At 40.7% G+C, this 26,805-nt stretch overlaps 1 protein-coding gene across 4 annotated transcripts in view; it reads right to left on the bottom strand.

The window, feature by feature from the left end:
- LOC147022265 (uncharacterized) overlaps positions 1–26,484 on the bottom strand; it is a 236,363-nt gene extending 209,879 nt beyond the window's left edge. For all 4 annotated transcript variants that reach the window (XR_015061147.1, XR_015061149.1, XM_085892987.1 and 1 more), the window contains exons 1-2: positions 26,283–26,484; positions 26,103–26,201 (exon numbers count right to left, since the gene is read on the bottom strand). Coding sequence is in view for 2 of the 4 variants with exons in the window: in XM_085892987.1 (XP_085749113.1) it covers positions 26,103–26,117 (15 nt within the window). In the remaining 2 variants the exon portion in view is untranslated. The remainder of the gene's footprint in view (positions 1–26,102; positions 26,202–26,282) is intronic.
- Positions 26,485–26,805: the final 321 nt, after the last annotated feature.

Below are 26,805 nucleotides of genomic sequence, written 5' to 3'. Positions count from 1 at the left end.
AATAAATGATGAAAGAAACTTGGTGATCAATCTTGAGTAGGGGAGGGTTAGTGTGGACAGAAAAGTTCATTGGTAGAGATGGAGAATGACATGAGAAGGTGATGTGCCACCACCTTGATGTCATGGAAGGTATGCAGTTCTGCAAGAGGAACAAAAGGAGCAGAGGTGGACATTAAGTCCTGATTTTGCGAATTTCACAAGGAGGGGTTGCTATAGGAATGCATGCATGCATCATTGAAGAACAGGTGACAGTCAGAGAGGTGAAATAGCAGAAGGAGCAAGACCGGAATAGAGACAGTAGGAAATAGAGAAGCCACCATAACTTGTCTGTGATTGAGGAGCAGCAGACTGAGATTCAGCTTCTTTGTGGGAAGATAGAGATAGAGAGAGAGATAGAGAGAGAGAGAGATAGAGAGAGAGAGAGATAGAGATAGAGAGAGAGAGAGATAGAGAGAGAGAGAGAGATAGAGATAGAGATAGAGAGAGAGAGAGATAGAGATAGAGATAGAGAGAGAGAGAGATAGAGATAGAGAGAGATAGAGATAGAGATAGAGAGAGATAGAGATAGAGATAGAGAGAGATAGAGATAGAGAGAGATAGAGATAGAGATAGAGATAGAGAGAGATAGAGATAGAGATAGAGAGAGATAGAGAGAGATAGATAGATAGATAGATAGAGAGAGAGAGAGAGAGGTGGTGGGGTGGGGGGGTTAATTAACCAATAGAGCAACTCCATTGAGCTATACGGACAAACGCCTTGGAACTCGTTTGATGTTTTTTTGTTTTCTTGCACTTCAAATCCTGGCATTTACCTACATGAAGAACAATCTAATGCAAAGATGTTTTGCATCGATGATTAATGCATCCACATCTCTTTTCTGTGCTGAGAAAATTTAGGTGCTGACATTCCACAGGTGTTAAAGTAAGTTAATCTCTTCTTTGTCTCCACAGTGGGAAAAAAAAAAAAAGAAGTCATGGTCACATTGCCATTCCCACGACCTCGGTAATTAAATGGTTCGCAGTCCTGTGCTATTCTCCAAACCAGCAATTTTGTGGCCACCTCTGATGAGACATCGACGTGAGGTTGACAATTTTCCAAAGGACTCAATTTGCCTTTTTTTATTTTTTCATTTTTCACTCGTGAGAGGTTTGAGCACTTATATACCGCCGCGTTCATAGATCCCCTGTAATCTTCAGCTTTCAAATTGGCCCTACTACATATACTAAGATTTGCACATAAAAGCTGATCACGGTAATTTGGGGGCTCAGGAAATGGCTGGAGTCTCTACGGTCAGCGAAACCTTATCATGCGGTTAGCAAAAAAACAAAATCCCATTGGATTACTTTACACGAAAGCCACTACGGGTTGCTGTTTTGTTCGGGAATTAAATCAGTACCAAGAGCCTCTGTTACAATCACGGGTAAATCTGCTTGGTATGAAACGTACGGCTAAAAGGAAGCCTGCCGTTGTTTCGATTTGGAACTTGAGGACTCAATTTGCCATTTTTTTTGTCGTCTTGTTCACATTTGCCTTTCTACCTCCGACACCGAAGTTGGATGGAGGTTATGTTTTCAACCCTGTCTGTCTGTTTGTGAACAGGATATCTGAAAGAGTTGTGGATGGATTCGGACGAAATTTGCTGGAGAGCTTGGGTGTGAAACATGGCCGAAATGATGATATTTTGGTGACTATGCCAATCGGTATCTGGATCCGAGAATTTTTTAAGGTGATTCTTCACCATTGAGTGACAGGGCTAAAACAACATATGGCTGGATATCTCAAAAAGTTGTGGACGGATTCGGACGAAACTTGGTGGACATGTTGAGTGTGTGACAAGAACAAGCCGATTCGATTTGAGTTCAGGTCCGAATCTAGATCTGGCCTATCAGTGGGATACAAAATAAACTAATCAGCCTGGCAGAGGTATGCGCTCAACCAAGTGTCCTTATAGTTCCACCTTTTTTCATTTTCCTTTGCAACACCTTTTAGGAGTTATAAATGGCATCAGAATTTTAAACAAGATCAATGTATCAATTAGCTATTTATTGTGGGCCGAAGGACATTTGGCCAATGTTTGCATCGTCATACATTAGGACGTGTGCATGCGTAAATATATATATATATATATATATATATATATATATATATATATATATATATATATATATATATATATATATATATATATATATATATATATATATATATATATATATATATATATATATATATATATATATATATATATATATATATATATATATATATATATATTGTTGCGGTTTTAAGCCTGGTGTTGGCGCAGTGGTTAGGGCAGCGGCTTGGGATCCAAAAGGTCCTGAGTTCAAGCCCCGTTGGGCCACTGAATTAATACACCAGGGGGTTGACTCAGCCCGTCATCCTTCTGAGGTCGGCGAAATGAGTACCAGTGTACTGGGCCGGTGTATACCCCGGTTAAAATAGGTGTACCATATCCCTGTGTTGTAAGAGGCGACCAGGGTTGCGTCAGGAAGGGCATCCGGCGTAAAACATGTGCCAAATCACTATGCGGATCATACGGATGATCCGCTGTGGCGACCCCGAACGGGAGCAGCCGAAAGAAGAAGAAGAAGAAGATGTATATTGTTGCGGTTTTGAGAAACCGCTATTGTAATTATGCACTCACGATGCGTAGTTATTTCCATAATAAATGTTTAGAATAGTTCCTTGCCTCTCGATGGGTAAGTGGGATTCAATCTGCATTGGAACGGTTAGATTAGGATTCACCCCCTATTTTTCTATTGCACATGGAAAGTTGTCGGTAAGGCGTTGGCCGCCATTTGATGCGGGCGTGTACCAATCCATTCCTTAAGCCGCTGTCACACCTTGACGATTTAGCCAGCGTATGCCGATTTATGAAAAATTTGTCTAAAACACTGGCACACGTCGAATACGTTATGGGTACGTTTTGTATACGTTAAGAACACGCTGAAAAACACTGCCATACGTCGTAGTACGCTGGCTTGAAAACGGTGTACTTTTGGGTTGTTCTCAAATTTTTGCATGCTTGAAATTTTACCTATTCCGGCGTATGACTCACACGTTCCGCTACGCTGGCCATAAATGGTAGGCACGTTATGCGATCGTCGACACACGTTACTTGTAAGTTACTCGCAAGTTGAAACACGTCGAGGTAATGTTTAGCGGACCCAAAACTTATTTCTAACATATGAGGAACGTTTTGTAAGCACGCTATACGAACGTTGTTCACACTTCGCAACACGTTACTTCGATTCAAACTTCCTCATACGTCGAAACACGTCAAAGTAATGTTTAGGTACCCGTGACTTATTTATAACCTATGAGTAACGTGCTTGGGAATTATTTGTAAAGCATGTCCTACGCACAAATACGTATGTAAACGTATTTGACGTCTTCAGGACGACCACAGAACTTACTGAACGCGTTTCTAACTTACAGATACTGTATAATGGCGTATTGGCAGCAATTAGGGGAATTGGTATATAAAAAAGGGCTTCGCAGGAGGAACCCATCTTTTATTTTTTTAGACTTAGTGGTGAGTACACGTCCATGTCATTCTGAGAGATTGAGGATATGGCAAGGCTGAGACGACAATACCTACCTGTCCTCGAACATCAGCATTACCTCATAGAGTTGACACTGCACCAGTTGTGTGCCAATAGTGCCGGGAGAAGAAGACGTGAACGGAGGAGAAGGAACTGGGTCAGACCATGGATCGGGAGGAGACACCACTACGGCATATCTGACCAGCTCATTGTGGAACTCCGGAACGAGGACCATGCATCCTTCATCAACTTCCTGCGAATGCCCCCAGCGATGTTCAACGAGCTGCTAGCCAGAGTGGGTCCAAGGATAACCAAGCAGTACACCTACAGCGATCTGCTTGAGCCTGGCATGAGGCTGGCACTGAGCCTGCTGCTGTTGGTGCTGTGACTGCAGTGCTGTGGAAGCGATTCAACTCGTTCAATGGAAACGATTTCATTTGCCGAGCACCAGCGTCCAAAAACAATAGGCGAGTGACAGGCATTTATTAAAAGTGAAGTTGCAGCCTATGAATAGAAAACCTCACGGAATCGTCGACGATACGATGCCATGCTATGCATACGTTAGACTATCGTTGGGCATAGGTTGTGGAAGCCTAAAACACGCTAATCAATCGTTGGTATAACTTATCTATAAGTTATCGAAGCGTTCTGTGTTCATTACTAGTACATTATGCATTTGTCCAAGTCGTTTTGAATACTTTAAAAACTGAAACAAAAAAAAATAGTTCATCGTGGGAATGAGAAAAAAAAATTAGCCGAAAAGAACATCGAACAATGGTGCAAAGTAGTCTCCTATTCGTGGACGCAACGAGGATCTATCATCACCCACACCCTCCCCATCACGCTCACCTACTACTACTGACATGGACTTACTACTACTGACATTGACATCTACTCAACATGGAGTCTGGAACACTGACGGGTTCCTCTTGTGAAGCCCATTTGTACATTCCAAATCCCCTAAACGCTGCCAAATCGCCATTATACGGTACATGTAAGTTAGAAACACGTTCAGCAAGTTCTGTGGTCGTCCGGAAGACGTCAATCAAATTCGTCTACATACGACAATGTGCGTTTGAGTTACGTTACACATAGGTTAAAAATTAAGTTTCGGGTATGCTAAACATTACCTTGATGTGTTTCGACTTATGAGTAACTTACAAGTAACGTGTGTCCGATGCGTGTCAACGATCGCGGAGCGTACCGAGAACTTATGGCAGCGTATGCGGAACTTGTGAGCCATACGTCGAGTACGTCGTAAAATTTTCAGCATGCTTGAAATTTCACGACGTACTAGACGTACCACAGAATATGACAGCGTACTTCATTGTTTTTCAGCGTGCTCCTAACGTATACACAACTTACCCATACCGTATTCGATGTGTGCCAGCGTTTTACACACATTTTCATAGGTCGGCAGACGCTGGCGAAATCGTCAAGGTGTGACTGCGATGTTGACACTTCCAATTTTCAGGCGATTACGATTTAAATCGGCGAGCGGCAGGTTAACAGAGAACGCCACGAGTTCGTCGGCGATACGTGCAGCGCACTATGCCTAAGTTAAACTATCGTTGGGCATAGGTTGTGAACGCCGACAATAGGCTAAGCATTCGTTGGTATAAGTTATCTATAAGACAATGAAACGTTCTGTGCCCGTTACTAATATGTTATGCATACAACCAACACATTACGAATACGACCAAAACTTTAAAAATAAAAAAAAAACTTCAGCATACGCCAACGTTTTACATACATTTTTATACGTTGCCATTGCTGGCTAAAACGTCAAGGTGTGACAGCGCCTTTACATTTCCTTTATCGTTCATGTCTCTCTTCCCACACCACACACAAGTACACGCACTTATATTTAATACAGACTGTAGTTTGACAAGATCTCTTCCCACACGCACGAAATGCAATCAAGACATTAAGTACAGTTACATAATCTCAAAGTCCCATGTTCTAAAGGGGATCCCTCATCCCACAACCCACAACTCTCAACCCTTAACCCCATTGTAAGCTTTCGTGATGGCTATCACGCACCTGGGCGATGTTTCGTCAGCATTGACCTGAGAGGTTTCGGCTCTGTTCATTTCCCCATAATCGTTCTTGCACGCCTTTGGTGCTGCGTTCCTCGAACCAGCCGAATGTTTGCTCGCCTTAAGCAGTGGCAAACAAGATCTGACTCTTACAACAGCTGGAAGCTCTGACAGAGTAATCGCTGCAGAAACTCAAATGGGTGGGGCGAGGGAGCTGGAACGCCAATCTGCATGCGGGCTCCACATGCGGGCTCTTGCCCAATGACGCACACATTCTTGGCACTTTCCCCCCCCCTTGGTTTTTACCTCATGAACTGTCATCACGAGCAAGAAGCCATGGCTGCGAGAGGGCAAATGGAACAGAGCTGATTAATAGGACCGAAACCAAGCTACACCACAGATACATCTGGTAGGATCTCACACATCATTTCTGCTACACCTTTCTTAGTTTCCCTTTTCAAATACGCTCGCAGCATGTGCGCGTGCGTGCACACACACACACACACACACGTCACTCTTCTCCACGTACCCGAGACACCTCACAGTCTTTCTTCCCACTACTCTCCCTCAGCGTTGAATAACGAGAGCACCTCTGCCCCACCCGGTAGGCTGCGGCCACAATTCCTCCCTCCCTCTCTCCCCCGTTTTCCCTCGGTTGTGAAAACTGGACCCATGTACTGTGTTTGTGGTAGGTAAGGCCTTGTTAAGTTTAGTCTGTGTCTCTTTTCTCTTTCTCCGATCTCATTGCTGTACAAATTGCTTAACCCCCATTTCTCCCCATGCCATTAAAATCCTTATGTTCCTTCCTCTCCCCCTTTCCCTGCTCCTCACTTGTGTAAATAAACCTGTTCTTGTTGAATCTATTTCCAATCTGTCCGTGTCCATCTTTTCCACCATTGGACTTGCACTGTCCACACGTAGATAGCTTGGGAGGTTGATTCCCGACGGTTCGGTTCACAGGGTCCGCGTGTGCTATCAGTACAGCTCGGCCACATTCAAGATCACCAGATGAGGGAAGTTGCACATTTGCCAAGGGTGCGTTCTAGTCGGGAGGCCATGGGACCCCAAGTTAAACAGTTGTTAGACAGATGGACACCGAGTCCAGCTGGGTACCTGAAGTCGGAGGAAGGGGTGCTCCACTATGCGGCACCAGACAAAGGTCGTTGGTTTGGTCCCCAGCCGCACGTGTGGGACTCGTGGTTCGTGGTGGAGCTCGGGTGATGAATAGCAGGGTCCACTGAGGGGGGTCAGGGTCGCTCTTTCCTTTCCTTGTAGAGGGCCAGCAGAGACACGTTCGCCGCCTTCATGACCTTCTGCTCAACCCTCCGCTTCAAAAGAACTGCACGCTCCACAACAACCCCGTCGAAAACCTCCGAACAACCTTCATAACAACCCTTAAAAAACCACCGCCTCAGAGAGTGCTCAGGCATTTATGGACCTCCCTCCAACAGACCTCACTCCCTGCCCTGATTGGGCAGGTTCCCATGGACTCGCTCTTCCTGGGCGGGGTTTTGGCCCCTGACGGGAAACCCCACCCACTCTTCCACGTGGGTTTGTACTTGTCGAGCAACAGTATCAATGTTGCAAAGGTAGTCATGAAAGTGTTACAACGTTTGTGGGAGCCAAGAAACCAGAACCACAAGATCTTACCTTGGCACGTCAGGGTGCGAGAGGGCAGCTGGTTGGTGGTGGATCGTGATGGGCCGAGGGGACATGCAGATGGGATGGTTGTTCGATATAATAACCTAACTAAAAGAAATCGCAACGCATGCCTTTGATTATCCCACTAGACAAAAGGAAGGGAATCCAACTACACACATACTTAATGATGTAACTGACTTTTGGGACATCTGTATGTTGAATGCATATGGTTTCCATATCCGTAACAATATGTGTGTATATATATATGTATGTATGTATGTATGTGTGTGTATATATGTATGTATGTATGTGTGTGTATATATGTATGTATGTATGTGTGTGTATATATGTATGTATGTGTGTGTGTATATATGTATGTATGTGTGTGTGTATATATGTATGTATGTGTGTGTGTATATATGTATGTATGTGTGTGTGTATATATGTATGTATGTGTGTGTGTATATATGTATGTATGTGTGTGTGTATATATGTATGTATGTATATATGTATGTATGTGTGTGTGTATATATGTATATATATATATATATGTATGTATCTATGTATGTATGTATGTATGTATGTATGTATGTATGTATGTATGTATGTGTGTGTGTGTGTGTGTGTGTGTGTGTGTGTGTGTGTGTGTGTATATATGTATGTATGTGTGTGTGTATATATGTATGTATGTGTGTGTGTATATATGTATGTATGTGTGTGTGTATATATGTATGTATGTGTGTGTGTATATATGTATGTATGTGTGTGTGTATATATGTATGTATGTGTGTGTATATATGTATGTATGTGTGTGTGTATATATGTATGTATGTGTGTGTGTATATATGTATGTATGTGTGTGTGTATATATGTATGTATGTGTGTGTATATATGTATGTATGTGTGTGTGTATATATGTATGTATGTGTGTGTGTATATATGTATGTATGTGTGTGTGTATATATATATATATATGTATATATGTATGTATATATATATATATATATATATATATATATATATATATATATGTATGTATGTATGTATGTATGTATGTATGTATGTATGTATGTATGTGTGTGTGTGTGTGTGTGTGTGTGTGTGTGTGTGTGTGTGTGTGTGTGTGTGTGTGTGTGTGTGTGTGTGTGTGTGTGTGTGTGTGTATATATAAGTTGTTGTTGTTGGCTGCAATCTCCACACACATAGGTGGGTTTCAAGAGATACAATGGAGATGTGTGCGATACATATACATATATATATATATATAATAAATTAACCCAAACACGAAATTTTCATTCATGCACTACCTTGGAGTTCCCTCAGCATGCATGAAAGATTTGAGGCCGCCAGGTTTCAAGGTTTTGGGGTTATAGAGTTGACACAATGACAAACTGACATTTGGTATTACAGAAAAACATCTATTTATTTTTGTCTTTTTTGTTCCAAGGCCACATGAGAAATTATTCAAGATTTTTTGCATCAATTGTTAAAAGGAGAAGTGTGTGTGTGTGTGTGTGTGTGTGTGTGTGTGTGTGTGTGTGTGTGTGTGTGTGTGTGTGTGTGTGTGTGTGTGTGTGTGTGTGTGTGTGTGTGTGTGTGTGTGTGTGTGTGTGTGTGTGTGTGTGTGTGTGTGTGTGTGTGTGTGTGTGTGTGTGTGTGTATATGTGCAAAAGGATGGCTTCTGCCCATTGCCGTTTGTAAATGTGAGAGCAAAAGGGTCAATGCTCAGTGTTGGAACATCGGGTACCCTCGAAGCTCTGTCTGCTGTTTGCTCTGCGGTAACGCATCGCCGCCTGCCCACCCTGGGAAAATTCTCAGCTCCGAATCGAGCCTGGTCGCGAAGAGCGATCCGTAAACTCAACAGTCACACTGGCCAAACTGTAGAGACGACTGCAGCTGAATTATTGGGTCGGTCTTTCCCAAAGATCCGTCTCACAGCTATGTGAATTCACCTGCCCCGATCAACCTCCCGTGCGAAGAATTCCATTTATCCACACCTGGACGTTCAAGAGTTCAAGCATACCGGTTAGAGAATTGGAATAACGACAATATTAAATTATAACGAATCATGGGCAAGTAAATAATATACAGTACAGAGGAGTAATGTAAATATTAATGTAGGAAATTTGCATCTTGGGAAAATCTGAGAGAATTAGAGAAAGGAAACAGAAATTGAATGACACCTTGACAACATATTATACCTTGCTTGCACCTATGGCTACCTGCTAATCAAATAGTCTATTAACTATATGCAGTATTGAAAATAATTATGGAAATTGAGGAAAAAAGATTAAATAGACTAATACTAGATGGACCTTGTAGAAAAAAATTGAAGGTATGCTCACTTCTTTGAGCTGTCTAGCCTGGGTTTGAATTCCGACCAAGCTATAAACTGGCACCCTGTTGTTTCACATACAGTGTGATAAATGTATGTACCATCACAGTGGAAAGACATTCAGCCAGAGGAGTGATCTACCAGTACTAGTTGGTGATGAAAGTTAGAGATCACACAGTGTCATTTGTGAAGAGTAAGCAAGCCATCAATGGCACCCTGAACAAATTGCACATTCCTGCTGTGATTGACTTCTGGGAAGGCAATGGCAAACCACCCAAAATAACCCTTGCACAGACACTGCTTCAGCAGAAACAATGCCCTGAAAAGAATATGGTACAGCTCTTTATCAATAACAAGCATAGACCAAAGTGGTGAAATGATGTATTGATGGAAAATAGGTAAAAAATTCAGAAGAACTTGCCAGCACAGCTTGACCAAAACAAAGTCGAAAGAAGAGCATTGTTGAGGTTGTATTGGATTAAATTAAGGATGTGAATCCTGGAATTTTTTCAGTGATTCTTCACCATTGAGAGATGGGGCTAAAAACGATATCTCCAAAAGTTGTGGACACCGATGACAAAACTTGGTGGATGAGTTGGTTAGGTGACAAGAACAAGCGGATCAGATTAGATTTGGGTTCAGGTCCAGATGCTGATCAGGCCTATCAGTGGGCTACAAAACGTAAACTGTTCAACCTGGCGGAGGTATATGCTCTACTAAGTGTTTTATAAAGACGTATATTTAATACTAGCGGGGAATGCGAACACATTGTAAGCAATACCGAACCATGCTTCCCCATTGTCTCAGGTCGCTCAACTGCATTTGATTTTTCATTTATTTATATATTAATTTACGGACGCTTTCCGACGGTTCTGTAATTTTTTCCCAGTGGAAAGGCTTCAATGTCAATTGGCATGCAAAATTACCATACTTCCACATTTGTCACAGGTCACTCACCTGCATTTTTTTTTTCATTATTTCTTCTCATTTACGGATGCTGTCTGAATGTTCTGTGATTTTTTTTTTCAATGGCATGTCAGCTTTGATTCGATGTCAATCGGCATGCAAAATATCAGCTTTCTAAATCACCCGGAAGATACCGATCGTTAATGTCAATGAGTGGTGAGAAAGAGCTTTATATATTTATTATAATTAATTACCGCTTCTTTCTTTCCAGATAAGTGATGGCAGCAAAATTAACAGATGAGAGAGAGTGGAGTTTGCTAAGAATTGTCCAAACAGGTGATGTAGAATTAGAAAGTGCTTGCAAGTTAATGCCAACATTTCAAACATTTCCTGGTAATTGACTCAATCAGTGGTAATTAATAAATTATCTTTCCTGTCAGAAAGTAATTTGTAGTCCATATATATATATATATATATATATATATATATATATATATATATATATATATATATATATATATATATATATATATATATATACATACATACACACATCTTCTTCTTCTTCTTCTTTTCGGCTGCTCCCGTTCAGGGGTCGCCACAGCGGATCATCCGTATGATCCGCATAGTGATTTGGCAAATGTTTTTACGCCGGATGCCCTTCCTGACGCAACCCTGGTCGCCTCTTACGACACAGGGATATGGTACACCTATTTTAACCGGGGTATACACCGGCCCAGTACACTGGTACTCATTTCGCCGACCTCGGAAGGATGACAGGCTGAGTCAACCACCTGGTGTATTAATTCAGTGGCCCAACGGGGCTTGAACTCAGGACCTTTTGGATCCCAAGCCGCTGCCCTTACCACTGCGCCAACACCAGGGATATATATATATATATATATATATATATATATATATATATATATATATATATATATATATATATATATATATATATATATATATACACATTTTTTTTTTTCCTTTATTCAATATTAACACTGTGGCTCCTGACTTTTAGGCCACTCTGTATACATGTTACATTTTACATGTTAAGCCTGCTGTTGGCTTCGTGGTTAGAGTGGCGGCTTGGGATCCTAGGGTCCTGAGTTCAAGCCCCGTTGGCCGCTGAATTAATACACCAGGGGGTTGACTCAGCCTGTCATCCTTCCGAGGTCGGCGAAACGAGTACCAGTGTATACTGGTAGAGGGACACTGCATCAGCGACAGTCATGCTTCCAAGAAATGATAGCTACCCTGGCAGCTTAGCCGCCATATGCAAGAAGAAGAAGATTTCACATGTTAATAAATCATGTGGCAGCAAGACAACGAGGTGTCATGTTTTGTGCAAAGCTAATAACACACAAAGTGCATTATCGTTTGCTTTTCTTTGGTATCTTCAAGTTGCACCAATAACGAAGTCCCCATCAATATTGTACTTCTCACATATTGGCCATCTATATTACCAATAACAAAATTGGCCATTAGTTGTACCAGTCATCAAGTTGGCCATCTATTACACCAATTATACATTAATCATGTACTGTATCAATAATAAAATTACCTTCTATTGTGATAATACATTCACCATCCACTGTTTCAACAATACTGTTTTGGTTCTGTGAAAGCAGAACTCCCCCAAGGCAATGGCATACATCATATAGCGGTCGAGACAGTTATTTCATTTGTATTAATTTGAGATAGCCCTTCACTTGTGACAATATGCATTACGAGGGCTTTCGGTTGTGTTTTTCTTTCCATTCTTTACTCCATCAGAGTACCCACCCTATGGGTGATCTTGTTCCAAGCATGCAGCATGTTCTTTTAAAGCATACCTTCATATGGGCAGTGTATTGGCAACTGACAGCTCTGTATCGGCAAATACAAAATAACCCAGATTACGTACATGAAGCAAAAACGTACCTCCTTGCTTATCATTCAAAACACCTCAACACACTGAAAAACATGTGGACAGGAATAGTGTAAAGGGTGGGGACTTGTAATACCCTCCTCCACATGGAGGCAGTGTGACACGATACACATTTCCATGGAGAATTTGCATCCCCCCCCCACCCCTTCAAAGACCACGAGAAAAGATAAAAACACCCCCATACATTAATGAGGATCATTTTGATCCTATGTAGCAAATCTGGATGTAATCAGCTCAGAACTGTAGGAGTAGCACAACACACACACACCAGTCCGCTAATTATAGTATGGACAATTTTGCTTTGCAGAGGTCGCCAAACGCCTCTCGTGTGTGTGTGTGTGTGTATGTGTATATATATATATATATATATATATATATATATATATATATATATATATATATATATATATATATATACATACATATACACACACATACATACATACACACTAGCATAACGCGCGCTCTGCGCGACATGTTGGGGTGGGTGTGTTTGAGAAAGGAACTGATGCAGAGTATCAGTAGTAATTTTACTTTAATGCAGGAAGTGGAATACGATTTCACCGTTTCAGAACCATTTTATTTACTTTTTTTTGTACCATGCACCTCACATGGTCTTTGAGATAATGTAAGCCGAATATCACGTTACTCGAGCGCAGAACAAAGTCGAAGATAGCACGACACGAAACCACAAACTCGGAAATAATATACAAGGTGTGTGTGTATGTATATATATATATATATATATATATATATATATATATATATATATATATATATATATATATATATATATATATATATATATCTCTCCCCACCTGTTTTATAAGCATAATTAATGTTGTGGGGTAACTCTATGCTGTGTCTCTTGTATTCATAAATAACTTTTTCTTCTGCTGCACCTCACCATCCTTGCTTTCCCTGCTGTACGTATTGTCATGTAATAAATCCCTGGCTTATTGTACACATACCATTCCTCACCCTTGCTGCAATAAATTGCTTGTATTATTGGGTCTGGCGATATATCGATATAATTTTTCATATCACTATACCAGTCTTGGAATTCTGAATATACTGGTATACCAAAAAAAAAAAAAAAAAAAAAAAAAAAAAAAAAAAGACATGAAAACAAAAAAAAACCCCGGTACATCACCAACTAATCGAAGAAAGGTGTTTGTGATCTTTAAATACTGTACATGATTTACAAAGCTTTGATGCACTCGGAATCTCAGCTAAACATGGAACAGGAACAGTGAAACGTATGACGTCAAGACGTACCAGGAAATAAGTACAGTTTGTTATAACTTTCAATCTTCAGCATCCGAGCACCCGATAAAGCAATTGTGTTTTTCTTTGGCCTCGTGGCTGGTTTTAAAGCAATTGCTTATTATATTATATGAATTGGGTGTGCTTTAGAAATCCTATGCCAAGTCAGTGATTTGCGATACTAGTATGAAAGCAATACTGGTAGGATCATACCGGTATGGTGATAGCGATTGATCTCAACCTGTGCCGATTACCAATGCAGATCTTGCTTTCAAGCAAAATCATTTTTAACACAAGTTGAAGTTGGAAGAAAAATAACCGTTCATCATGGGGGAAAAAAAAAAATCCCCGTATGATAACACATTGAAAAATTATCATGGGTCAATGATGTGTACGTCATGTATGAATATGTAATGAACAATGGACCATTGCGTAAAAAAAGTTTTTTTTTAAAATATTGATATACTGGTATATACCAGTATGACCTCACAAGTATATAGTTATCGGAAAAAAAAAAAAAAAAAAAAAAAAAGATATCGACAGCGCCTTTTCGATTACAAATGTAGCCACTTCATATTGTCTTTTTCTCCATTGGTCCAGCATCGTCTGCATGTAGTGTCAGCCAGGAAGTTCTACCCCATGTGATTTGCTCTCCTTAGCCAGTGCACACTCACTGTATCACTCACCAGTGATCCGGGTTTGTGTTTAAGGCACAAAACTTGCTTGGTTCGGCCGTCTAGAGGTAAGATACGCACGCGAAGTAGTGACACCCTGCCAGGATTGGCAGTACCAATCAGTGTTCGTGATTGCTGAACCATACACTGTACCAATAATATATTCAACATTCACTATATTGATAATAAAATGGCCATGTACTGTACTGAAAAAAAATGGCCATGTACTGCACCGATAATAAAATGGTCATGTCCTGTTCCAAAAATAAAAAGGCCATGTACAGTATAGATAATAAAATGTCCATGTACGGTACAGATAATAAAACAGATATGTACTGTACCAATAATAAAATGGACATGTACAGTAGAGATAATAAAATGTCCATGTACGGTACAGATAATAAAACGGCGATGTACAGTATAGATAATAAAAATGGACATGTACTGTTCCGATAATAAAATGGCCATGTGCTGTGCCGATCATTAAATGGACATGTACTGTACCAGTAATAAAATGGCCATGTACTGCACCGATAATAAAATGGCCATATCCAGTATAGATAATATAATGGCCATCTGCTGAACCGAAAATAAAATGGCCATGTATTACACCAATAATAAAATGGCCATGTACTGTCCTGATAATAAAACAGACATGTACTGAACCAATAATAAAATGGCCATGTCGTTCCAATAATAAAATGGTCATGTGCAGTATAGATAATAAAACGGACATGTACTTTACCGATAATAAAACGGCCATGTACTGTACCAATAATAAAACGGCTATGTACTGTATAGATAATAAAATGGACATGTACTGTTAAATAATAAAAAATGGCAATGTACTGTACCAAAAATAAAATGGCCATATACTGTACCAAAAATAAAATGGCCATATACTGTACCAAAAATAAAATGGACATTACTGTACCAGTAATAAAATGGACATTACTGTACCAGTAATAAAATGGCCATGTACTGCACCGATAATAAATTGGCCATATCCAGTATAGATAATAATATAATGGCCATCTGCTGAACCGATAATAAAATGGCCATGTATTACACCAATAATAAAATGGCCATGTACTGTAACAATAATAAAATGGACATTACTGTACCAGTAATAAAATGGCCATGTATTACACCAATAATAAAATGGCCATGTATTGTACTGATTATAAAACGGATGTGTACTGAACCAATAATAAAATGGCCATGTCATTCCAATAATAAAATGGCCATGTCATTCCAATAATAAAATGGCCATGTATTGCACCAATAATATAATGGCCATGTTCTGTGCAGATAATGAAATGGTAATGTACTGTACCAATAATAAAATGGCCATTCATTGTAAAGATAACAAAATGGGCATGTACAGTACAAATAATAAAATGGCCATGCATTGTAAAGATTATAAAATGGCCATGTACTTTACAAATAATAAAATGCCCATGTATTGCAAAGATAAAAAAAAAAATGGCCATGTACAGTACCGATAATAAAATGGCCATGAACAGTACCAATAATATAATGGTTATGCACTGCACCAGTAATAAAATGGCCATGTACAGTATGGATAATAAAATGTCCATGAATTGTAAAGATAATAAAATGGCCATGTATTTTAAACATCATAAAATGGCCATGTATTTTAAAGATAATAAAATGGCCATGTATTGTACTGATAATTAAATGGCCATGTACAGCACCAATAATAAAATGGCCATGTACAGTCGGAAAATGGCCATGACCAGTAGGATAATAAAATGGCCATATCCAGTATAGATAATAATAAAATGGCCATGTATTGTAAATATTATAAAATGTCCATGTACAGTACCAATAATAAAATGACCATGCATTGTAAAGATTATAAAATGGCCATGTACTTTACCAATAATAAAATACCCATGTATTGCGAAGATAAAAAACTGGCCATGTACAGTACCGATAATAAAATGGCCATGTGCAGTACAAATAATATAATGGGTATGCACTGTACCACTAATATAATGGTTATGCACTGTACCGCTAATAAAATGGCCATGCATTGTAAAGATTATAAAATGCCCATGTACAGTACAAATAATATAATGGTTATGCACTGTACCGGTAATAAAATGGCCTTGTACAGTACGATAATAAAATGGCCATGTACAGTAGGATAATAAAATGGCCGTGCACAGTACAGATAATAAAATGGCCGTGCATTGTACAGATAATAAAATGGCCATGTACAGTAGGATAATAAAATGGCCGTGTACAGTACAGATAATAAAATGGCCATGTATTGTACTGATAAAATGGCCATGTGCTGTACCAATAATAAAATTGACTGCATATTTTATCAACCAGACTCAGTGGAATAATTGTTAGAGTATCTGCTCTGGGTTTGGGAGGTCAGGGGTTCAATCCCTGGCCAAGTTCATTCCAATGGCTTTATTGTAAAAATGGTACTGCTGCTTTCCTGCTCAATATTTAAGAGGATATGGGCATGGACAAATAATGCTAGGAAGGCAATGGTAAACCTCCCAGTGCAACCCTTGCCAAGAAACAGCTTTGGCAGCACCAATGCTCTGCAAATAGAGTATTCGTACAGGTTTGTTTGAAATCAACAAATTCTCCATGTGGAGACCTGTGTGCTAATGAGCGATAGAAATCCGACACTTTGCTCACAATTTTATCAGTGCTGAACTAAATTAAAGCCTCACCTGTAAAAGTGTCTCATCCTTAAGTATCTGAATACTCAACATGGTTACCCCTAGAGTTCCCGAGATTGATAAAATATTGTGTGGCAATACTTTTGGTGACGTGGCAGTTGACTTTGAGGTTTAACCCTTGGATACGCTGGTGCACCAGGAGGGTACGGATCCTTACAGCTTGTGTTGGTTAGCCAAAGGTAACTGCAACCAAATGCCGAGGCACTGGGGCAAGAGCACGCAGTTTGTATGAGGGGGAAAGTGAGCAGAGAGTGACCCCAAGCGCCTAAACTCTAGGGTCAGCGAGAGGAAGGAACGGATGTGGATGGGAGGAAGCCTCGAGGTTTGAGGAAAGCGATATCCTGATAGAAAAATAGCTCAACAACCTATAGCTTTGGAAGTATTACCAAACGTTATGGACTAATGTATATCCAAATTAAACAAAATCATTGCTTTGCACTGCAAACAATCTCAGCATGTGGTTTGCTCAACATTTATTTAATTTGTTTTGAGTGATCTCAGGCTCATGGAGGAGCTTGTACATAAATCAAGCTCCTCCCTGAGCCTGAGCAGCTGGGAATTAGGACAGAGACATGAACATATATCAGTGCACCTTAACATGAATTACAAGGGCACGAGTAGACATCAGGAACTTTGCTTCAGATGGAACAGTAACGGACCAACCCCTTCAACGAGCCCATCCACACAATGCTTTCAAGGATGTCCCAACTCTGAATTTTAAAAAAGGTGTCGCAAGGTCAGCAAGACAGGTAAAGGACATTTAGGCCAGCACCCTTTCGCAACATTTCCAGACTCCCAGCCCTTCCACCTCCGGCACGGGCCAGGCAAACAACGACCTGCTCTTTTACCACAGCACCATGAATGTCCACAACCTCAGAGACATTCGATGAGCAAACTTTATACGGCGCTGAAAATAGATACCATCCTGGGATAATCAGATATTGAGTCACGAGCGCAAACCCATCGATCGACGGACGATGGAAGTGCACAAAGCAAATGCAAAGCAGATTCTGCGCCCCCTTTTCCACTGCGCGGCACGGTCCTGCCATGGGGGCGCAGGCACGCGCCGCGGCGCCCGCTCGTGTTATTACTGCGTCTGTGACGCCCCCTTACCACTCCCGGCCTGTGGTTTTACCGGGTCCACGCCACCCCACCGATCCCTCGTGCTGCTCGGTGTTTTCATTTTTTTTCTCTCTCTCTCCCTTCTCACTCTCTACAAAAAAGGGGGCTTGTCAAGACGCCTTGTTTCCTGATGCTTTTAAATGCAAAGAAGTGGCTTCAAATGTTATGCAAATGGCACAATGGGGTGTAATTTACACTATTGGTGGTTCTTAAAGTTAACGTGTAAAAGGGAACGGACCACAAACCGTATGAACAAACCGTATGAAATTCTATCCGTTACACGATAAAATGACGGTAGAATGAGGACCGTTCAAAATGTTCTCGGAACGATGTGGTTCCCAGCAATTCAAGATATACCGGGTTCTTTTTCTTTCAATACATAATGTAGAGGCAATTGTCAAGGAAATATATTTTCTTACTCATTTTAAACACCAAAACATACTGAAGAATAAATGAACCACCATAATGTTTATTCGACTATTGCAAATAAATACCTCATTTTGCTTTGTGAGATTCAAACTCAGGAAATGACGCACATGCGAAGGATTTTTTGGACGACGTAATTAATTAGTGGGGGAAGAATTTTTAACCTTCGATGTTTCATTGACTTTCTAAACACCAAGTTTCGAACTCGCATTAAGCCTTCTTCAGGGCAACTTACATTTTAGTTAATGATTAAGGTAACATTCACATCGTTTGGTCTGTTGGGAATGTCTTAACGAAGTGATCATCTTCATATGGATCATGGTATAGGGCCTAATCGGTGAAAGCCAGGACAGTCGGTGCACTTGTAATTGAATGACATATTAGTGATCATTAGTAGACAGTGGACAATCAACACACAGTATATGGGATTTGAACCTGCAATCCCTAAAACGTGTATAAAGTGATCCAATGGATGAACAACAAACAGATTTTCTCCTTATTCTTGAACAGCACTCGTTTTTAGCTCACCTGTTCGAAGAACAGAGCTATAGCGATACCCCCGGCGTGAGCGTTAGCGTCAAAATGTTAAAGTTTTTGGTGCAAGTTATTTCCTTTCTAATGTTTTTATCTACCACACTTTTTTACCGATTACAATATACAAATACATATATTGCTTTAAATTTTTTTGGATCAGACTTCACTGCAATGCTTTATAAAAAAAATATTATTAGACTAGTCTTTTAAAAACGATAAACGATAAATGTATAAACAGGCGACCATTGGGTGGCTTTGGCACCACTCTGGTTGTTTTACTCAACAACATACAGCAGACCATCCCCATTTCATGGGCAAAAACCACGATGCACAAAGGCAAGACCTTGTAGGAAATATGGGGTTTGGGGAACCTACTCTAAAATGTATAGACTTTTTTTAACCTAAACTAGTACTGTAAAGATGAAAAACACAATAATGATGTTGATGATAAATGATGATGGTGGTGGAGGGGGTTGGAGGTTATTGAGATGACGTCGACATCCCTGACTTCGGGTCATCAGACTTTGTGAAGGAGGAGGTGATCTTTGTCTGCATGTCCTGATTGACAGCGTCCATCTCGCGCTTGAATTTCAAACACCTCTCAAGATATGCACTCATCCTGCTTGAACCCAAGTCTTCTCTTTCACGATCTTCAACTTTATCTTATTTCCCCCTTCTAGCTTTAAAACAAACAAATATTTTTGCTCGGGAAAAAAAAAAATAAAAATAAAAAAAAACCAAAATTCATTCTGCCTCTCCTTTCCGTTCTTGGTTCATTCTTTATTTCTTCCTTTCTCATTCCCTCCAAATTAAAACAACATTCCTCATAATTGAATTAATTTGCTTCTCACTTTAAAATCTTTTCATAACATTTTATAACGTTTCATTTGCCTTATTTCACGAAAACCCCACATGCTCTTCTTCTTCATAACTTTGTCATGAACACCCCACAATGCAACTAAAAGACGAGCGAGAACTTAATCATACAATATTACACGATATCACACGACAACAAACCAAATCACATGATAACAGTCCATGCAGCATGATATCGAAAGAGCAACTGAGTCTGCGATGGAGGGCAACGTGAGGCTGTAAGGTGAAACAGAGATACAGGGTTGTGTATTCCTCCGTGCCAGACCACGATAGAGAGAGGGACCCATGCCGTGATCGACACAATTTACCACAATCATTCAACTGTGATCAAGCGAAACTGCGATGCGGAAACCCGTGTTTAGGCCAGGCCTGCTGATTCTAATATATAAAGCTCATTAGAACCATTCACTGACTGATATTAAAGTTCGGTACCTTAAGGGTGACGTAGAAAGCTGAAATTTTGCATACCGACGGACATCGAAGCCGATACACTTCGATGGAAGGTGGAAGGGGTGGGACAAAATTATTTTTCCCCCTGGATACAAGACACCCTTGTTAGGCCAATGGGTCCATGACAAGGTCTTAAGGGATGCAAAGTCCAATAAAATAGCATAACAGATGCCATCAGGAGTGGAATGCTGCTTGTGACCGCCAATTAAATTGGCCAAAAGAGTGTGAAAAGGGCCTGGTATTTCAACAGCAGTGAACATAGAAACCAGAAGTGTGTGTCATATTGTATTGAAAGCTGATTATGTGACTTAGGAGACTTCCCTGATCTCTTGATTGAAGTTTATAGCTTTATCCATAGGGCTTATCGGATAAACATTCCCATTGTCAGGTGACTAGAACAAAAGCCAAAGTGAATCCAAGCATTCCAATGTAGTTTTTAAATTTTTGACATGGAAACAAGGGACGAGTCAATAGCGGTGAACGACTTGCTAATATATTAGGTTGTCTTGAAGAATAAAAAAAAAATTGATCTAAGGTGTTGTCCACACAGATAATCAAGAAGGTTGGATCATGGGAAGTAGGCCTGCTTTATACAAGACACTTTTGTCCATTAAGTATGTGGAAGCATCTCCAGTCAACATACATGAAATTAAACAGAGGTATCTTCATGTTCACAAGTAAACCATGACCGAAGGACTTCTTAGCCAAGCACAGGACTTGATGAGGAAATGCCTTTCCTTGAATATTACATCATCTTCTCAATCTCTTGGTCTCAACTATTCTCCATATCTAGCTCCTCAATCTATTTTTGTACACCATGTCAAGGCTTGCTTGTGAAGGAGCAACAACACAGAATATATCAGGATGTAACAGAATGAAAAGAACAGTAGAAAGGGAAAGAGAGGTAAGTGGGTGGGGGCACACCAATAGTAGGGTTAAGGGACAACAAAGAGTGGAACTTGGAAATGCAAAAGATTGGGTTTTTTTGTATATCATGTCGAGGCTTGTGTTAGAGATGTGGGGAAGAATGAGAGAAGAAATTGTGGGGAAGGCTTTATTAAGCCATTCCCTCCCATTTGTTTTCTCTTCACCTGCATTTCATTTATCCACACCAGCAACTCTATCTTATCTCAATTGTTTCCTCCAATCAAACAGGAAGGATATTTCATTGGTCAATCTTTGTAACAAAGTCAACATTTTATGTGTACAGCATATTGATGTGGCACTCACTTTTAAATTCTCTCAGCTACCATAACAGCATTGCTACAAATTTTGAGAAAACAGATGGTAATTAAGAATGAAGGTTAAAACGTACTTGGCATGTCTAATCAAGTGTAAATGTTCCGTGCACCAATCAGCCAAAATGAATGAATGAGCAATTAACAGTTTTTTTGACGAACAATTAAGTTGCTGAAGACAATTGTTGCATTGTTTAAGGTGTCAAACGTGTATTACTCATTTGTAAGCAATTTTTGTGGCAATAAATGGAGCATACATATTAATGGGAGTTCAAAAAGATGTCATCAGCTCCTCTACCTTTACCCTCTCAACATGGCCTCTTGGTCCATCATGAGCCACAACCGGCATTAAATCGATTTCTCAAAAAAGATCCCTAAATTGTAGGCAGGAAGATGGAAATCAAAATTGAATACATAGAGTTATACCGAAACACATTACCTTTTATGGGTATATCTTAAAGGAAGTAACTAAATGGAAAGAGGCATTAAGTGGTCCATCCATGCATTCATTCGGACCATACACTGCGCAGAGCATTGGTGGTATATAAGCAGTCTCCTGGACTATTGGACACAATCCTGGACAGGCAACCACTCCAACACAGGATACCAGAAAGCTGGCACTAATTTTGCCGACCTTAGAAGGATGACAGGCTGAGTCAACCCCACCTGAAATTAATTCAACGGGTGTGTGAGATTTGAGGGTGAGGGATGGGTTGGGGAACACGGGGTAAACAAGGTGGATATGACAGGGACTTTCCAGTCCTCACACAACAGGGACTTTCAGAAAGGAAAGCAGGGAATTTGAAAGAGGTGGGTTTTGGGTGGATAAACAGGGATATAAAATATCATGGTTTTGGATGGGTGAAAATAAGAGATGGTGGTGAACAGCTGTTTTGAAGACCTGGAGGGAAGTGTTGGATTGAAGAGAGCGGAGGAGTTTGTTCCAAAGGCGGGAAAAAGAGGAATGAAAGAGTGAAGGTGAGCAGTGATTCTTGATTTTGGTAGTTTTATCAGAAGGGGGTTGCTGGCAAACCTTCAGCACCCTGTGCAAATATTGGGGGGGAATGTCACAAACAGAGTGGGGGAGAAGACAGTGGAAGACAGAAAGACTACTGACCTGCCTGTCCTGAGAGAGTGAGACACCCAAAGACGAAGCCTCATCATGGGAGATAGCAATGATCTGAAATGCCTTGGTTTCCACAGCGTGAAGCCGAGAAAGGTGGGAGGCAAGAGCACCAGCCCAGGGGGGAGAGCAGTACTCCATCAGGCTGTGGACGAAAGCTTTGTATGTTGTCAGGAGCTCAGGTGCGACAAGGAAGGACTTTGCACAATGGAGGATGCCCAGTTGGCAACTGGCTTTGGAAGCAAGGTTGGAAATGTGGCTTTCCCAGGAAAGATCATGGCAGAGAGAGAGAGAGGGACTTGAATGAAAGGACTTCTTCAAGAGAACTGTTGAGAAAGTCAGTGGAGGGGGTTTTCCAGATGGTCCTTTATGAGAGACATAGTGAGTGTGTGAGATTTGTGAGGATTGAAAGAGATGTTGGACCAGCTTGTGATTTTACCCAGATCTGCAGAGTGAAGAGGCTGCCACTTGCCAATCTGAGGGATGACAGATGGTACGGTAGAGGGGTGGAGTCATCAGCAAATAGATAAAGAGAATTTTTCCAGAGTTGAAGTGATCATTGATGAAAAACAGAAAAAGAACAGGGCCCAGAACACTGCCTTGAGGATCTCCGACCTGAACAGGAAGAGGGGATGAGCGAACTCCATTTAGGGCCACATGTAGGCTGCGACTGGAGAGGAAGTCTGCGAGCCACGAGTGGAGATGTCCTTGGATACCATGGGAAGAGAGTTTGGTGAGTAGGGCAGGGTGCCAGACCGTGTCAAAAGCACGTGATATGTCCAGGGATATGTCTCTGATTTCATGACTGACATTGAGGACCTCCACCCATTGTTTGGAGAACAGAAGCAGCATATCCAGGGTAGAGAGACCTGGTCTGAATCAAAATTGATGATCAGAAATCAAGCCATTGGAGAAGAGGAAGGATTTAATGTCGGAAGCGATGATGGATTCCATAACCTTGCTGATGATTGGGAGAAGGCTGCTTGGTCTGTAGTTGCAGGGATCTGTTTTTGCACCTTTTTTATGGAGAGCAGTAATGTTTGCTGATTTCCAAGCAGATGGCAGATGACCTTGAGCAAATGAGAGGGTGAACAGAACAGAGAGGGTGAGCAAAAACAGCAGAGTAGGTTTTTAGAACACTGTACCGGTTGCAGAATCTGAGTCGAGGTTTGACAGCAAGCTCTCCACATTGTCAGGAGAAAAGGACACAGAGTCCAGGAACAGCTGGGTGTGACTGGGTAAGGTGGGTACAGAAAGCGATGGGTTTGGGACACAATATTTAGAAGCAAACACGGAGTTTAGGCATTCAGCCTTTTCACGTGCAGTGTCAGCTGTGTGGCCATTTGAGGTAAGGGGGTGGAGGGGGAACACACCAGAAACAGACTAACAAGACACCACTAGGATTTGGAGGAGAGAGACAGGTTTGAGAGTTCAGACTTGAGATTAGAAAGATGTTGTTTTCTCACTCTCCTGAAGGTAGACATGCACTTGTTCTGAGCTTTGTGGAAACATTTTACATCATTAAAGTACCGATCCTCGGTTCAAATTGGTACATCGATTCATTTTACAGAATGAAAATCCAATCCTCAGTTCAAATTGGATTACAAAATTTCCCAACACACCACCTCCAAGACCCTTACTCCCCCTTCCTATATCGTTACCTCACTCTGTCACATCGCTCCCTCGCACTGCGGATCCTTTCCATCCGACCGCATTTTCTTCTCTCAATGTTGGCAAATATGCAAATGGCTTAGTCTGCACGAAGTGGGATCGAGACGATTAATGGCCACACAGTTATGACCCTGCGTCAGTGCGGTGATCGCTTTGGCTTGAAGCACCATTTGCGGGTCGGGTGTGAGGGAGTACCAGCATGTCGCATAACCGGCTGAGAAGTTCCACTGAAGCATAGTGGTGCTTGCCTCAACGACTTGCTTTATACACATCGTTAAACGTAAATAATGATAGAGGTTGTTTCACAGTGTCACGAGATTCCCAGAATTACTTGGACAAAGACCCTTATAATCGATGATCTGGGTTTCCTGATGTGGTCCTTGGTCGAATTTTTAAAGGAAAAAAAATAGTTGAAATCAGATGGCTACCTCTATCATTACAAAATTAAAAAAAATAATTGAAGTTTGAAGCAAAAACATGTTCACTGCCTTCATACATATACTGTGTAATACTTTGTAGTTGTACAGCTCAGATAGATTCCAAATGCACTAAACGGAGGCCTGAAGCATGAGGCCGACACTGTTACAAATGCCCATGATGCATATTAGTGTGACCACTCCTCATTTTCATAAATGTCAAGGTGAGCCAATGAAAAAAGCCAAGAATTCACAAGGTTTTGGAAAAGCGATGATCATAGAAAACCTATAGAAAATCAAGATGCCAAGGTGAACAACGAATAGCCAAGATCTTGTGAAAAAAAAGCCAAGGAGTGGTCACACTGATGCATATGTGAGCCTCAACCTTTTGATACTTCATGATCATTTTAACAATTCCCATTGGTCGTTTTTAACTGAAGAAAAAAAAAAACTTACAGGGAGGGCATGGCAACTGTGAACAAGATGGCTCCAATCAAGTCTTTGCCTTCGCATAAGACCAACATGGCGACCGAATGATGCCTTGAAGAAGCGGAATTATTGTTTCATGCAAACAGATGGACGAACTAAGTAGTGTATTCTGAGATACATCGATGTACGGAGTAGTGTCAAATTCCAAAATCATCTTACTTCTTAACAGCAAATATATTGTGGTACATCTCTTAATATAAAAAAAAAATGGGATCATCAAAACAGTGCTCGGCCTTGTACAATGCCGAGGTTCAAGTTTTGTCCGGTTGAAAAAAATTACAATTTCTCTGTGTATTCGGATGAATTTAAAGCAATTTTTACCTTGTACTTTTTCTCTGAGGAGTGTTTTCCATGTTTCACAGTGGGAGAGACAGACAGGTAGACAGCATTAGCCTATGTATATATATATATATCATATCAGGCCCATTTATACGTGTGTGTGTGTGTGTGTGTGTGTGTGTGTGTGTGTGTGTGTGTGTGTGTGTGTGTGTGTGTGTGTGTGTGTGTGTGTGTGTGTGTGTGTGTGTGTGTGTGTGTGTGTGTCCTCCACAACTCCAAAACCATGAAACTTCGCATGCATACGAAGACAACTCCATGGTAGTGCATGAATGAAAATTGGGTATTTGGGTAAACTTAAACACCCCTTTTGGAGATAATTAAGAGCTTACCTCCATGAAATCCATCCTTCTTATCCTTGGTCAGCCCAAGTTCGCCTCGCAGGAGTCTTCACCGCCACATTGATTTGGCCTCGTCAAACATGCCGGCCTCTGGAAGCACAATATACGATGGGAGGGATTAAAGCAGGTGTAAATTTTTCTTCCTTTCCTTCTCCTTCTTCTTCTTCTCACCCAAAAGTTTTTGGTAAACACGATGACTAATTGGTCCATCAGTGAAGCACCAGGTTGCTCTGCTCGTCTCGACTAATAAAATCACTTTTGGTTTTCACCCGACTTTTCAAGGCTTATAAACAAACTGATTGATATTCATTTCACATGTGTGAAGTCAACAAACATTCAAGGCGACAAGAATCAGCTTTGTCTGAAATGCCTGTGTAATTAATTAATTAATTAATTGGTCATGATGCCGGGGAAATTCCCACCTCCACCCTCCCTGAGAGAGATTTTTTTTTTTCTTTTAGAAGCTACTATACGACCCGTGGACCCGTTGGGTTCCCGTTGTGACAGCGGTTGATAAAAAAATCATTTCAAATAAAAAAAATAATAATAATAAAAAGATAGCTCCAGCGAACTATACCACTGAGGTTGTTTGCATTGATCAAATAATCCCAAAGAGTACTTGACTGAATCGGGAATTAATTTTTTTAATAATTATTTTAATTCCCGATTTAAACGAAACTTGATCAGGTCAGGT

The sequence above is a fragment of the Eptatretus burgeri genome, chromosome 8 (genome assembly GCF_056783735.1).
Source record: "Eptatretus burgeri isolate ZD-2024b chromosome 8, Ebu_testis_v1, whole genome shotgun sequence".
NCBI classification, from domain to species: Eukaryota; Metazoa; Chordata; class Myxini; order Myxiniformes; family Myxinidae; genus Eptatretus; species Eptatretus burgeri.
The sequence above is the reverse complement of the archived record's forward strand: the minus strand, read 5'-3'. Positions and strand labels throughout refer to the sequence as shown.